The sequence below is a fragment of the Chelonia mydas genome, chromosome 2 (genome assembly GCF_015237465.2).
Source record: "Chelonia mydas isolate rCheMyd1 chromosome 2, rCheMyd1.pri.v2, whole genome shotgun sequence".
In the NCBI taxonomy this organism is placed as follows: domain Eukaryota; kingdom Metazoa; phylum Chordata; order Testudines; family Cheloniidae; genus Chelonia; species Chelonia mydas.
The window spans coordinates 164,328,614-164,344,458 of NC_057850.1; the positions used below are offsets into that span (position 1 = coordinate 164,328,614).

The 15,845-nt window shown below is 42.3% G+C and overlaps 1 protein-coding gene across 1 annotated transcript in view; it reads right to left on the reverse strand.

Annotated features, from left to right (window-relative positions):
* The window catches only part of ADCY1 (adenylate cyclase 1), a 222,860-nt gene that overhangs the window by 107,721 nt on the left and 99,294 nt on the right, over positions 1–15,845 (reverse strand). The window contains exon 3 of the mRNA XM_037889968.2: positions 13,812–13,930. Coding sequence (XP_037745896.1) covers positions 13,812–13,930 — 119 coding nt within the window. The remainder of the gene's footprint in view (positions 1–13,811; positions 13,931–15,845) is intronic.

Here is a 15,845-nt window from a genome sequence, read left to right on the forward strand (position 1 = left end):
CAAAAATCCTTTTCACCTCCCTAACCTAGGAAACCTAGCTCAACACAACACTGAGGGTATGTCTACACTACGAAATTAGGTCGAATTTATAGAAGTCGTTTTTTTAGAAATCGTTTTTATATATTCGAGTGTGTGTGTCCCCACAGAAAATGCTCTAAGTGCATTAAGTGCATTAACTCGGCGGAGCGCTTCCACAGTACCAAGGCAAGCGTCGACTTCCGGAGTGTTGCACTGTGGGTAGCTATCCCACAGTTCCCGCAGTCTCCGCTGCCCATTGGAATTCTGGGTTGAGATCCCAATGCCTGATGGGGCTAAAACATTGTCGTGGGTGGTTCTGGGTACATATCATCAGGCCCCCGTTCCCTCCCTCCCTCCCTCCGTGAAAGCAGCAGCAGACAATCGTTTCGCGCCTTTTTTCTTGAGTTACTGTGCAGACGTCATACCACGGCAAGCATGGAGCTCGCTCAGGTAACCGTCACCCTATGTCTTCTGGGTGCTGGCAGACATGGTACTGCATTGCTACACAATCAACCCATTGCCTTGTGGCAGCAGACGGTACAATAGGACTGGTAGCTGTCATCGTCATGTCCGAAGTGCTCTTGGCCTCGTCAGCCAGGAGCGCCTGGGCAGACATGGGTGCAGGGACTACATTAGAAGTGACTTGACCAGGTCATTCTCTTTAGCCCTGCAGTCAGTCCTATTGAACCATCTTATGGTGAGCAGGCAGGTGATACGGATTGCTAGCAGTCCTATTGTACCATCTTCTGCCGGGCAGGCAAGAGATGAGGATGGCTAGCAGTCCTTTTGCACCGTCGGCTGCCAGCCAAAGATGTAAAAGATAGATGGAGTGGATCAAAACAAGAAATAGATCAGATTTGTTTTGTACTCATTTGCTTCCGCCCCCCGCCCCCACTTCCCGCCCAGGGGACTCATTCCTCTAGGTCACACTGCAGTCACTCACAGAGAAGGTGCAGCGAGGTAAATCTAGCCATGTATCAATCAGAGGCCAGACCAACCTGCTTGTTCCAATAAGAACAATTACTTAGGTGCACCATTTCTTATTGGAACCCTCCGTGAAGTCCTGCCTGAAATACTCCTTGATGTAAAGCCACCCCCTTTGTTGCTTTTAATTCCCTGTAAGCCAACCCTGTAAGCCATGTCGTCAGTCGCCCCTCCCTCTGTCAGAGCAACGGCAGACAATCGTTCTGCGCCTTTTTTCTGTGCGGACACCATACCAAGGCAAGCATGGAGGCCGCTCAGCTCACTTTGGCAATTAGGAGCACATTAAACACCACACGCATTATCTAGCAGTATATGCAGCACCAGAACCTGGCAGAGCGATACCGGGCGAGGAGGCGACGTCAGCGCGGTCACGTGAGTGATCAGGACATGGACACAGATTTCTCTGAAAGCATGGGCCCTGCCAACGCATGCATCATGGTGCTAATGGGGCAGGTTCATGCTGTGGAACGCCGATTCTGGGCTCGGGAAACAAGCACAGACTGGTGGGACCGCATACTGTTGCGGGTCTGGGACGATTCCCAGTGGCTGCGAAACTTTCGCATGTGTAAGGGCTCTTTCATGGAACTTTGTGCCTTGCTTTCCCCTGCCCTGAAGCGTATGAATACCAAGATGAGAGCAGCCCTCACAGTTGAGAAGCAAGTGGCGATAGCCCTGTGGAAGTTTGCAACGCCAGACAGCTACCGGTCAGTTAGGAATCAATTTGGAGTGGGCAAATCTACTGTGGGGGCTGCTGTGATGCAAGTAGCCCACGCAATCAAAGATCTGCTGATATCAAGGGTAGTGACCCTGGGAAATGTGCAGGTCATAGTGGATGGCTTTGCCGCAATGGGATTCCCTAACTGTGGTGGGGCCATAGATAGAACCCATATCCCTATCTTGGGACCAGAGCACCAAGGCAGCCAGTACATAAACCGCAAGGGGTACTTTTCAATAGTGCTGCAAGCTCTGGTGGATCACAAGGGACGTTTCACCAACATCAACATGGGATGGCCGGGAAAGGTACATGACGCTCGCATCTTCAGGAATTCTGGTCTGCTTCAAAAGCTGCAGGAAGGGACTTTATTCCCAGACCAGAAAATAACTGTTGGGGATGTTGAAATGCCTATAGTTATCCTTGGGGACCCAGCCTACCCCTTAATGCCATGGCTCATGAAGCCGTACACAGGCAGCCTGGACAGTAGTCAGGAGCTGTTCAACTACAGGCTGAGCAAGTGCAGAATGGTGGTGGAATGTGCATTTGGACGTTTAAAGGCGCGCTGGCGCAGTTTACTGACTCACTTAGACCTCAGCGAAACCAATATTCCCACTGTTATTACTGCTTGCTGCGCACTCCACAATATCTGTGAGAGTAAGGGGGAGACATTTATGGCGGGGTGGGAGGTTGAGGCAAATCGCCTGGCTGCTGGTTACGCGCAGCCAGACACCAGGGTGTTTAGAAGAGCACAGGAGGGCGCGATACGCATCAGAGAAGCTTTGAAAACCAGTTTCATGACTGGCCAGGCTACGGTGTGAAAGTTCTGTTTATTTCTCCTTGATGAAACCCCCCGCCCCTTGGTTCACTCTACTTCCCTGTAAGCTAACCACCCTCCCCTCCTCCCTTCGATCACCGCTTGCAGAGGCAATAAAGTCATTGTTGCTTCACATTCATGCATTCTTTATTCATTCATCACACAAATAGGGGGATGACTACCAAGGTAGCCCAGGAGGGGTGGTGGAGGAGGGAAGGAAAATGCCACACAGCACTTTAAAAGTTTACAACTTTAAAATTTATTGAATGACAGCCTTCTGTTTTTTGGGCAATCCTCTGTGGTGGAGTGGCTGGTTGGCCAGAGGCCCCTCCACCGCGTTCTTGGGCGTCTGGGTGAGGAGGCTATGGAACCTGGGGAGGAGGGTGGTTGGTTACACAGGGGCTGTAGCGGCAGTCTGTGCTCCAGCTGCCTTTGCTGCAGCTCAACCATACACTGGAGCATATTCGTTTGATCCTCCAGCAGCCTCAGCATTGAATCCTGCCTCCTCTCATCACGCTGCCGCCACATTTGAGCTTCAGCCCTATCTTCAGCCCGCCACTTACTCTCTTCAGCCAGCCACTTACTCTCTTCAGCCAGCCACCTCCTCTCCTCCCATCATTTTGTGCTTTCCTGCACTCTGACATTATTTGCCTCCATGCATTCGTCTGTGCTCTGTCAGTGTGGGAGGAAAGCATGAGCTCAGAGAACATTTCATGGCGAGTGCGCTTTTTTTTCTTTCTAATCTTCACTAGCCTCTGGGAAGGAGAAGATCCTGTGATCATTGAAACACATGCAGCTGGTGGAGAAAAAAAAAGGGACAGCGGTATTTAAAAAGACACATTTTATAAAACAGTGGCTACACTCTTTCAGGGTAAACCTTGCTGTTAACATTACATACATAGCACATGTGCTTTCGTTACAAGGTCGCATTTTGCCTCCCCCCACTGCGTGGCTACCCAACCCTCCCCCTCCCCGTGGCTAACAGCGGGGAACATTTCTGTTCAGCCGCAGGCAAACAGCCCAGCAGGAATGGGCACCTCTGAGTGTCTCCTGAAGAAAAGCACCCTATTTCAACCAGGTGACCATGAATGATATCTCACTCTCCTGAGGATAACACAGAGAGATAAAGAACGGATGTTGTTTGAATGCCAGCAAACATACACTGCAATGCTTTGCTGTACAGTGATTCCCGAGTACGTGCTACTGGCCTGGAGTGGTAAAGTGTCCTACCATGGAGGACGCAATAAGACTGCCCTCCCCAGAAACCTTTTGCAAAGGCTTTGGGAGTACATACAGGAGAGCCGTGAATGCCAGGGCAAATTAATCCTTTCACATGCTTGCTTTTAAACCATGTATAGTATTTTAAAAGATACACTCACCGGAGGTCCCTTCTCCGCCTGCCGGGTCCAGGAGGCAGCCTTGGGTGGGTTCGGGGGGTACTGGCTCCAGGTCCAGGGTGAGAAACATGTTCTGGCTGTCGGGTAAACCGGTTTCTCCGCTTGCTTGCTGTGAGCTATCTACAACCTCATCATCATCATCATCATCCTCATCCCCAAAACCTGCTTCCATGTTGCCTCCATCTCCATTGAAGGAGTCATACAACACGGCTGGGGTAGTGGTGGCTGAACCCCCTAAAATGGCATGCAGCTCATCACAGAAGCGGCATGTTTGGGGCTCTGACCCGGAGCAGCCGTTCGCCTCTCTTGTTTTCTGGTAGGCTTGCCTCAGCTCCTTAAGATTCAAGCAGCACTGCTTCGGGTCCCCGTTATGGTCTCTGTCCTTCATGCCCTGGGAGATTTTGACAAAGGTTTTGGCATTTTGAAAACTGGAACGGAGTTCTGATAGCACGGATTCCTCTCCCCATACAGCGATCAGATCCCGTACCTCCCGTTCGGTCCATGCTGGAGCTCTTTTGCGATTCTGGGACTCCATCACGGTCACCTCTGCTGATGAGCTCTGCATGGTCACCTGCAGCTTGCCACACTGGCCAAACAGGAAATGAGATTCACAAGTTCGCGGTTCTTTTCCTGTCTACCTGGCCAGTGCATCTGAGTTGAGAGTGCTGTCCAGAGCGGTCACAATGGAGCACTCTGGGATAGCTCGCGGAGGCCAATACCGTCAAATTGTGTCCACAGTACCCCAAATTCAACCCAGCAAGGCCGATTTAAGCGCTGATCCACTTGTCAGGGGTGGAGTAAGGAAATCGATTTTAAGAGCCCTTTAAGTTGAAAAAAAGGGCTTCATCGTGTGGACGGGTGCAGGTTTACATCGATTTAACGCTCCTAAATTCGACCTAAAGTCCTAGTGTAGACCAAGGCCGAGCCTTCTAAATTTCAACAGTTCCAAACCTTAATACAGATTTACAAGCATGTGTGTGCTGTCATGCATATCCTTAGAGCAACTCCTCTTTACTTCCTAGAACATGTTTTCTTAGAGCATTGTTTAAGCATACTACACTCTGGAATTTGATAATTTACATCATAGTAAAGACTTTTTAAATATAAAATATGTACACTTAGATTAATCTCTAGTGCCTTCTGTCTACAGTGTTATAACCATGAGATGCCATGGAGATGGCACAGTGAAAGACTTAAATAAAATAGAAATAAATATGGTAGTGCCAATAAGTGCTCTTCAGATTTACCCACAAAGCTCTGACAATGTACTTCATTTTGGACCTACAACATCCTTGCTTGACAGACCTGGATCTGTCTTTCATGAAATCAGTCAGCCAATGCCAAATCATCACACTAAATTCCCTGAAGTTTTTGAAATACACTCAGGATGTGCATTAAAGATTTCTAGAAATTGACTGAAACACACACTGGAATTCAGCTACCCAAGGGTAAAAAGCAGGGACTGTTACAATCCAATGTACCACCTAGTTATCAGACTTCAATTATATTCAATGAGACATCACTGGTATTTTCTTTCATGAATTATTTTACTATTCTATTAGAAATTCTATTTGGTTTCCCTGTCACGCCAGAAGTTCCCAGGATCTACATAAGCATGTGATGAGTTTTTCTGTTTATGCCTGATGTATTGCTCTCTGTGTTTTCCTATTCTGATGCAGCCAAATTTTCAGCAGTGGTCACTGATTTTGGCTGCTCAACATGAGACAGCCAAATGTCTCATGAGATGCCTCACGCTGGGCACCCAAAACTAGTGGCTACTATTTTAGAAAATGTTCGCTTTCGAATTTTATGGTTGGTTGTTTTTCAAATCTGGGAACTTCTTTAAATCTTTCAAAACATAAGACAGTAAAACACAAATATTTGCTCATCAAGAAATTTTCAAATCAGCATTCGGGGCAAACACATACGCAATACAGAATGCCCAATGTTTTAATGGAAAGAATGTAAATGCTCAAATACTTAAAAGTTAAATATAGTAGGTGACCTACAGTAACTTAAGAACAGGTATGTTGTAGGCAATCACATCTAGAACTCTTAATTATTTAACCATGGCCTACAGTAAAGGTGCTCATTTATTAGTGGTGTGCTTAAGGGAGGGTTATTTTACAGAATCGACACGAGTTATACAACAAATACATTCAGTTAAAAGGAACATTTATTTGGCATATATGTTGATCCTCATATTTCATCATTTGGTCCATAGGGTTTTCATTTATTACCAACAGGCCAAATTGGGGATGTATAAAGTGACCCATAACACATACTTGCAAACACTTTCCTTTCATACATCACTAGTTTATGCATAACTAACTATGTAAAATATATAAATAGTCGTATGTTAAGAGAGTTCTGAAGTGTATGTTGTAGGTCACAGTTACATTTGTTTGTGAAATCTGAAAGGTGAAGTTCTATATATCAATACTGTTAATTGAATGTAGACATTTTTTAAAGTTAACAAAATCTTTTATATGTTATCTTACCTTATGGTCATTTCGATTTAAGGTTTAGGGGGTTTGGTTGTTTTTAATAACTGCAAGTTCTTGAACATTTTAATTGTAATGTTCCGATTATACACAGTTGAGTATTAATCACAAGTCTTTATTACAAATTTATAATGTTACAAATTTATAAAAATGGTTGTGTTGAGTAAAAAGGCAGTGAAAATGTCAAGTCAAAATTGGATCCAAAGCTAACTCTGCCCTTTTGTGCATATGGCCAACAATACGGTCTAATTATATGATTTCAAATAACTGCAGGATACCTGCCTCATTCCATGTATAGCTTGGACAACACACAGTGAATAAGACAGAGGTCCTGTGGATCTGTGCCTTATGTCGGATTACATTATATTTTTCCATTACCACAGCGAAAACCTATAGCAAGCTATAGATTTATTCTGTAAATCATATTATTCATTCTATAAGTCATATTATTTATTATTTAGGCATGGATTTATTCTGAATAAGTGATAGCAAAACTGAGTCCTCAGCACAGAGGATAGACAGGATGCAGTGAATGAAGTAGGGGTCTTCCAAATCCCAGGCCTCTGCTGTATTGCAGCCTCGCTCATTCCATGGTTTGTTGTTGTGCAAAGGGAAGGGTGCATTTAGGCCCTATATTCGACTTAGGCCAAAAAAAAAAAAAAAGTATTTAACACACACAAAAGTGGAATGAAGACTCATTTTCCAGTTAAAAAATATTTAATACCATAAAAGTTAGTAATGGTCAGCAAGATGTTTCATTGGTTCCATGTACTCCTCATCCGTCAGTATCGATCCATTATCTTTAGTATTATATTTAGGTTGTAAGCTCCTGGGGGCACAGACCATGTTTTTGTTACATGTTTGTAAATGACTTGGCACAATGGGGTCCTGGTCCATGACTGGGGCTCATATGCGCTACAGTAATACAAGTAATAAATAATAAAATAATTCCATTTTGTGTGATAAACACATCGCTTTTCATGATGTCCTTCCCAATTTGTTGGAATGGAAGGAACATTGAAAGGAGGAGGAAAAATGCATCCCTATTGTAAGAACATGAGAGGATTATATGCTTTGTGTAGCTACAGGATTTATAAAGTGGTTAAATAGAGTAATTACCCCCCCCCAAACCTCCACCCCATCCAACCGCCCCCTGACTACCCCCCGGGACCTTCTGTTCCTTATTCAACCCCTCCTCCCCCCGCCCCTTACCATGCCGCTCAGAGCAACAGGACAGGCTTATTGGAAAGCCTGGGAGGTGGGCGAGCGCAAGCCACGTTGCCCGTGAGGCTGCAGAGGAACAGCAGGGAAGGGGCTGTGGGCTAGCCTCCCCGGCGGGGAGCTAAGGGGTCGGGCAGGACGGTCACATGGGCCGGATGTGGCCGGCGGGCCATAGTTTGCCCACCTCTGCACGAGAGCTGCTATGTTGTGACATTTTAATTATCTGCAGTGCAACTAATATGTGAATTGTCCAAGTCCCTACCTGGGGGACAGAGCACACCGACCCTGAATTAGCATCCAAATGAACTCCCTGCCTGAGGTTTGGCTTTGTTGTTCACTCAAAAATAACGCCTAAGCCATCCCTCGAGGATCTTTTCTGCCTTAGCTCCCTCCCGCTGCCCTTATAGCCTGGATGGCATTAATGAGCTGCACCTGCCACAATGAGTCAGCAGACCTTCAGCAGCTTTCTGCTGGGTTCCAACACCTGCTAAAAGTGTGCCTCAAAATTCTGCTGCATAGCATAGCAGATCTAGGCTGCTTCCCTACCGCGAATGCCATTAGAACGGTTCACCGCCGTATCCCATTCTTTATATAGCATCCTCAGTTTTGGAAGGAAAATACTGCAAATACCACAGCAAATTTAAATACTACAGATGACGAATGTTCACTTTTTAACCGTGTTCATGCATATACCTTATTCACTCCTCCCAGCTCCCAGCTCCAGTATAGACACATTCTAAGTCACTAAGATCTACAGTAGGCTGTGTGAATTATGAACTTGGGGTTGTCGGAGTGATCATGAAAGGAGAAAATGTATTCTTTATGTTTTTAGAAATTTCCTTAAAATCAATTCACAACGAACCATCTGCCTCAGAAGCATCACAGAACACAAACTTTGAAACCTCGCTACAGGGTAAATTAAGGGAATTTTTAAAGTCATCTTGACATTTCATAAACATCTGATTTTTAATGAGACAGGTATTTCTGGTCTGATCTTTCTTGGGAATGAAGATGCCACTATTAATCTAGGAAATTTACTGTTTGTTAAGAATAGTAGTCTCTATTTAGGCCTTGAATGTCCAACCCTTACATGGTGGCAAGCATTTACAGGAATAATCCTAGAGATTTTCAGTGGGACTACTTTCACAAGTAAATTTCAAAAGAACTGAACCCATAGGGCCTGACCCAAAGCCTGCTGAAGACAGTGAATGGGCTCAGTTTGTAAGAGATCAATATTTTCAATTTCATTGTCTATTGTTGCCTGCATTTAGTTTACTATTTGTCCCTTATTAACATTAGGCTAAACTAAACTACCAAAGTAGAAACTAGAAAATTCGGAGTATTCTGAATGCTCATTATCCATTTATAGTTGAGGAATCTGATTCACAGAGCAGAGTGAGTACTTGTCTCTTACATTCTAAACTGGCCACTTTTCTGTAAGTTGCATATATTAAAATATCTTTATTAGCACCTGATTATGAGTGGGAAAAGCTAATTGCAAAGTAGAGGAACAGGCAGGCCCCATATACACTGTGCAGATGAGCAGATTATGTTATTTTTATTAGTCTTAAAAGCAGCACCTAGCCACTCCAATCATGATTGGAGTCCCATTGTGTTACGCACTGTACATATATATAGTAAGAGATGGTTTCTGCCCTGAAGAGTGCATGATCTAAATAGATAAAGCAGACAAAAAGTGGTAGAAAGCATTATTATCCCCATTTTACAGAAAACTAAGGCAAAGACCAATCTTCTGCCCTGATCCACCCTCTTTGTGCCACTCTAAACCTGCTTTTCAAGACCATCCCTCCTCCAATGCCTTTTCCACATCTTTCTTGATGCCGTGATCATGTCAGACACACAAATGTAACCACACCTTTCTTTTCTGCTTTCATCCATTTATTCTACGAAGAACTTTCTTCAGGTAACCCATGGCATTTGCAACTGTTCCTATTGTTATATCGAACAGCCCCATTAAAAACAAAACACAAGCAAGCAAGCAAGCAAACAGTTCTGTTGCTTTCTTGATAACTGACACAATTGTTGTCTCTCTGAGGTCGAGGTCCATCCATTAGATAACCACTAATTATTACACTCAACATGTAGGAAGAGGAAACAGAGCTACCCAGAAGAGTACAGATTTCATCTGCACAATATTGACTCCTATCAGATTATGAAAAGTACATTTGACCTCTTCCCTGGAAAGCTTCCAAAGATCAATGTTTTCTGTTTTTAATCACGATTTTTTATGTACCTCGGTCCATAAAATGGTCCAATGAAAGTTTGCCTTGGAAAGATTTCTTCCCCCCCACCCACACATATAAATAAATACACACACAGAAGCCTACCATAACATAATATTTTCTTGTGCAATTATTTGGCTTCTAAGTCTGTGGTCAATCTTAGGCTCATTGATCCTTCTCTTTTGATAGGAAACAAGAGCTCAAACCCAGAGTTTTCATGCTGTTTATGGCTTTACAGTAACTTCTCATGATATAGGTAAAAAATGTAAAGCAGTTCTTAACATACTGGTTTTTTTAACTGTAAATAATATAAAAAGATACTATGCTATAAACAGCCATGTACTTCAGTTATAAGAAAGCAAGCAAAAATAGCATATCACTGCTGTGGCTGTGATTATGATGGGAAAAACAATGGCTATAAGTAACTATCTGAGAACCCATTTAACCATTTAAATTCAGAACGATATAGCTAGAGTGATATAGACAGAAAATAAGCTGTCTTCAAAGAAAAAAAAATCTGTAAAAATATGAATGATGATAGGAGAAGAAATGCAGCACTGATAAGGACTAAAGAACACTTTAGATCATAATCCATACTAACATTCTAAGGTAATTTATTTAGCACCAACAGTTAGCACAGCACTGCATGAACAAGAGCCTGATTCTGCTCTTTCTTATACTGGAGTATCTCCATTTATGTGACTGAAGTTAAAAGCAGGGTGATCGGCGTATCAACCTCACAATCTCCATCTCATTATTGGTGGCACTTCACATATAGTAGTCATAACAACAGCTCCTTCCCAAGGAGTTTACCTTGATTTTTCCCCCCTAGGTAAGAGCTTGTGACTTTCTCTAGTCTAATCTTCTCTGTGGAGTTTTCCTATGAGAGAAGGGGAGTCAAGATTCCTGGGTATTATAACTAGCCCTACACTTGGCTAGGTGAAGACACTTAATCTTTCTGCCTCAGGCTATTCATCAGTAAAACGGTTAAAACAAGACTTTATTTATCCTTTTTACTCACAGAAGTGTTAAGAGCCTTAATTATTTTATGTTCATGGCTGAGCATCCTTGAATGCAATGTGCTGGATACTATAAGTGTAAATTACTATTTAGTTGATATGATTATTAATGACAGATTTATTGCATTGTAAGACCAAGTGAAAATTCCTTTGAATAAACTTTTGAAATTTCTTATCTAAAATTTATTAATTTTATTTTCATTTTAGAATCATCACTTGTAAAATAATTCACTACAAAATTACTGAAATTGCAAAAGTGCTTGTAAGTTTCTGGGAGGGCAGGATTTACTGATATCCCTACAGTCGCAATTTAAGAATGTAATGGTGTCAGACTTAAGGAAGAAGGTAGCTTGTTCTTTGACAGGGCAAAAGGTTTAAAAGTGATCCATTGAGGTTTATGGAGTAGCATCAAGTTAAAAGCAAATGTAGTTTAAAGTTTAAGTTTTAATCTAGCCCCCACTCCACACACAAGGTTTCCATTGATGTTAAGGGGAGTTTAATGCTTTGAACTGCTGAGCGAGAATAAACCCCTACAGTATTAAGAAGGAAGCTTGAAGTGACTTACAGCTGGAGAGATTCATCTGTGAACAGATGAGAATACAGGGAGACAAAACTCACTGAGAAACATGCTGGAAAAACATTTTGGAATAAGCGAAGAGGCACATGGTTAACATTTCCAGCTTGCTCCACGATGGTGGCCAAATCCAGACCAAAGTGGGTCAAGGACACCCAAGAACTCAAGATGTGTGACATGTACTGTCCTCACTTCACTTTCTCAATAACCTTCCCTGAAAACATTAGGGTAGAGAGTGGTAGCCGGCACCACATTTTAATAACTCACTGTTCAGTGAATATGATGCATCCCTCGCTAGTGAATGCGAAGGATAGTCTGATAGAGGCTTACATTTCTTAAGCACTGGAGGTCCCAAATTCAATCCCCGGTGATGAACAGTTATGACAATCATTACACTTTCACTAAGGAAAACATTAACAGGTTTCAATAATTAGCCCCAAGCTTTCTCGTTCATCTTCACATGCCAAGAAGTGCAGGTCCACCTCCCAGCTAACTGGCTGTAATTACCTCAACATTGAAGATATCACTGAACAAAATTGTACAAAATCCACCAAAGATGGTACTGCATTGAAAACATCCTGGTGACACTGATTCCAAGTGTCACCCACTCAGCTCGGGTAGATTGTTGCAGCAAAGTAGATTGAAAGCTTGTAGATAGAGAAACTCAGCTCTTCAAAAAAGATAAAAAGGGTGCACTACAGAGCCCAACATGACTGGTTCTGCTGGACAAGGACTTCCTGATGGTATGTCTTCGGAAGAGAATGCCTCCTGAGACTCTGCCACAGTGACAGCATAGGAATGTAATACAATCTATCTAGCTTAGAAGGTGTTTTCTTCAATCAGTTCTCCAAGCTCCCATCATTATTACTTCATCATTTATCGACCATCTGTAAACTATTATGAGTGGCAAAGATGATGGGGAGGGTGGCATGTTAGTGCTAGCCATGACAAATAAAGGGAGGGGGCAAGATTTTTAAAAAATAGGGACCTAAAGTTAGGTTCCTAAATCCATTCTTGTACCTAAAGAAATGGCTTGATTTTCAAAAGTAGGTAGTTCTTATTTAAGGGAGGAATTTTCAAAATGTATATAAAGTGATTTAAGAGCCCAAGTCCCATTTACTTTGAATGGGATTTGTGCTCCTAAATTGCTTAGGACCTTTGAAAATCTCTTCCTAAGTGCCTAGCTACAGGCACCTATTTTTGAAACTCTCAGCTTGGGTTTTGCGAAATCCAAGATCAATATAAATGCAGCATTACCAACCCTAAGCATTCAAAAATCATGAGCCAGGACCCAAAAAATAATGAGACTGGCTTAAATCTTACCTGCCTTTTGATTTCTGAGCCTGTGGGAGGCACTTGGGTCATATTTTCAAGCTTTTCTCTGAAACTTTGAGAAACTCATTTAAAAATAAAAAGGAAAAGCTGAGGTTCTCATATAATTACAGGATTCCAGGAACTGAGGCTTTAAGAAAACCAAAATCTACCATGAGACCTGCACTAAAATCATGACAGTTGGTAATACTATAAATGTTAACTTCCTGACCCGAGTAAAAAGGTTTTTTATTTGGACTTTCCCGCAGAAGTGGTTGGAAGCCAAATATTTTTCTGAGGTAAACCCAAACCCTGCAGCATTGTGCTTGTGCAGAGGAAACAAAGTGAAACAGAGTACAAATTTCAGTGAAAGTAATTTCTCTGTTTTCATTATTCAGGACCAGGTCATTTGAGAGGAGAAGGGTGGGAGTGGGATTGAGAAGAATAGCAAGACTGAGATAACAACAATTGATTTCAGAGGGCGTGCTCATGGAACAGCATGCTACTTAACATGAGAGGGGTGCCTCAGTCAATCATCTGTGAGGCTGAATGCTCAAGTGATGGGGACTGATATACATTTTCCTAGGATGACAAGTGGATGCACTGCACCGACATTTACTTCCTTCCCATTGTCCGGATAAATGAGCTATTGCACAAACAAACAACCAGTGCTTCCTGTCTGTAGGGAAATATAGTCTGTTACTATCACACAAAATAAATATTCGTATCCACCACAAATATAATGGACTGTATCAGATGACTACTAGGTCATACAAATTTTGGTTCCTCCTAGCATAACTACTCTAAATTATTTATCAACTCAAAATTGTTATCCACAGTCTCTATAGGCATGTTACCACTCAGCCATCCCAACCTCCCGCAAACAAACACAATGCATCTCCATTGGGCTTGCTTTCTTGTGCTGTAAGATCTCAAAGTCGCTGCGTGTCACTCTATTTGCACTACATGTTATCTGCTTTACATTATTTCGTGAGCTGGTGTCACTCCTACCTCACATTGTCATGCCTCTGAATGTAAATCTTGTGAAAAATCCTTTCAGGTGGCTTCAGGAAGTCTTCCTTCATTTCCATGGCAACGTTCCTGGGCAAAAGACTCATCAGGAGACGCTCCTAAAAGAAAATGCAAACCCATTAGTTTTGGGGTGTAATTTTTTCCCCATTCAGCAATTCTAAATAAAATCAAACCATTCCCCCTATTTTAACATATGTCCTAAGAATTTCTGTTTCATAAAGAACATGAACCCTTCCCCTCTTATATTTCTGCTGCCTGTAGGAGAGTCTTTTCAAATTCCTCTGTACAACAAGAGAGACCATACAGTAAAGAAAGAGCTAGTTTGAAGAGCAGATCATTGTCCATAATTATACTTATCATAAAACTAATAACAACAACTTACTATATCACCAGTATCATTTATCTGTGAAGGAATTCCAGGATCATTTGCTATGCTTTTGTATCTACTGGTTTGGAACTTAATCAAAGTGTTATCTTACTGGGTCTATTAAAGCAGGTTTTTAAACAGTGCAATCTGCTGTATATTTTTCCACACAGCCTGAATCAACTGAACAGTAATAAAGGTACATTTTTATAAAATATGGGCCAGCATGGAAAGATCTAGTTCTAGCAAGCACAATAGACAACTCCAGGTTTAATGAAAGGCCTGCCATGTCACTGAGAGTGGTTTTATCGTATGTCACTCTCCTGCTCACCCAAAATCCCATATTTCCAAAGGTTTTGGATCCCCCTGATATTGGTTAAATTATATTCCCCAAATGGTGACCTACTCATAGGCACTTTAAAAACTTGTGGAGGCTACCCTATTTAGATAGTCCCAGAAGTCCTCAAAGAGATCACAATCTGAGCATCAGCACTTCTTGACATTTAAAACTCAAATATGCCAATTTTTGCCCTAAGATGCATTTGAATTTAAGGACCCAACTCTGTAATCAGATCTGTTAGCATCCCACATGGAAGATGGAATCCATGCTGCCATATCTGATTGCAAGGTTCAGAGCTAAAATAGTGGGAGTTGTGAAGGATTGCCCAAGAGCAAACTTTGGCCCAACATTTCTCCTTATTTCATTTGGCTAAGAAAAAGAAAGGGGACAACAATTAAAGAAAATGAAATAAACAGTAAAAGAAAGACAGAATGGAGAAAGAGAAGTGGATAATATGAGGTTTGATCAGACTACTGCTCTGCATTGCTCGGTAACATTTTACCACATACTCCTTATGCACTAGCCATGAGCTCGGGACAGTGCTAAAGTACAACACAAGTCTTCCAACTTTGAGTTCTGACCTATAGTGTTGCTTCCAAAGGCTAATGCTTCAGATATTTACATCATGGAGGAGTGAGTTAAATTTTGCAAGAAAAAGATGACTGACCCCTGATTCTCATTTACAGTAAAGCCCCTTAACATCCCTGTAGCAGCGTAAATGGACGTTAGCATAAATGAGAATTAAGTCCCATTAATTTTAATTAGATCTCGTAATATCCAGGTATAAACTATAGTAAATAAAGTCATAAAGAACATCCAGAAATTAAATATTTGTGAATGGCTTTATAAATCAACCAATTCCCTTACAGAAAAGTCCTAGAGCATGTTAGGAAAATATACTCTCACTATAAGTTTCTGTTTAATTACCTGTGTAATTTTATATTCCTGCTATTGATGGGACTGGACAACAGAGGATAGATCACTCGGCAAATTGTCCTGTTCTGTTCACTCCCTCTGAAGCATCTGGCACCAGCCACTGCTGGAAAATGGGATACTGAGCTAGATTGGTCTGGCCCAGTATGGCCATTCTTATGTTCTTAGAATTTTACAATGTGGTTTAAAAAACCCCAGTGGTCCAGACTATGACAGATCTTTACAAAGGTGAATGTGGGGGTGGAAGGGATATCTTGTGGCGTCCCTATCCTCACTAAGGAACATAGGGACAGCTCCCACAGTACACATCAGAAATGTACAGAGCTCCATAAAGTGCAGAGAAGGGAATGCGACAGCTGCTTTGTAGGCTAGATGG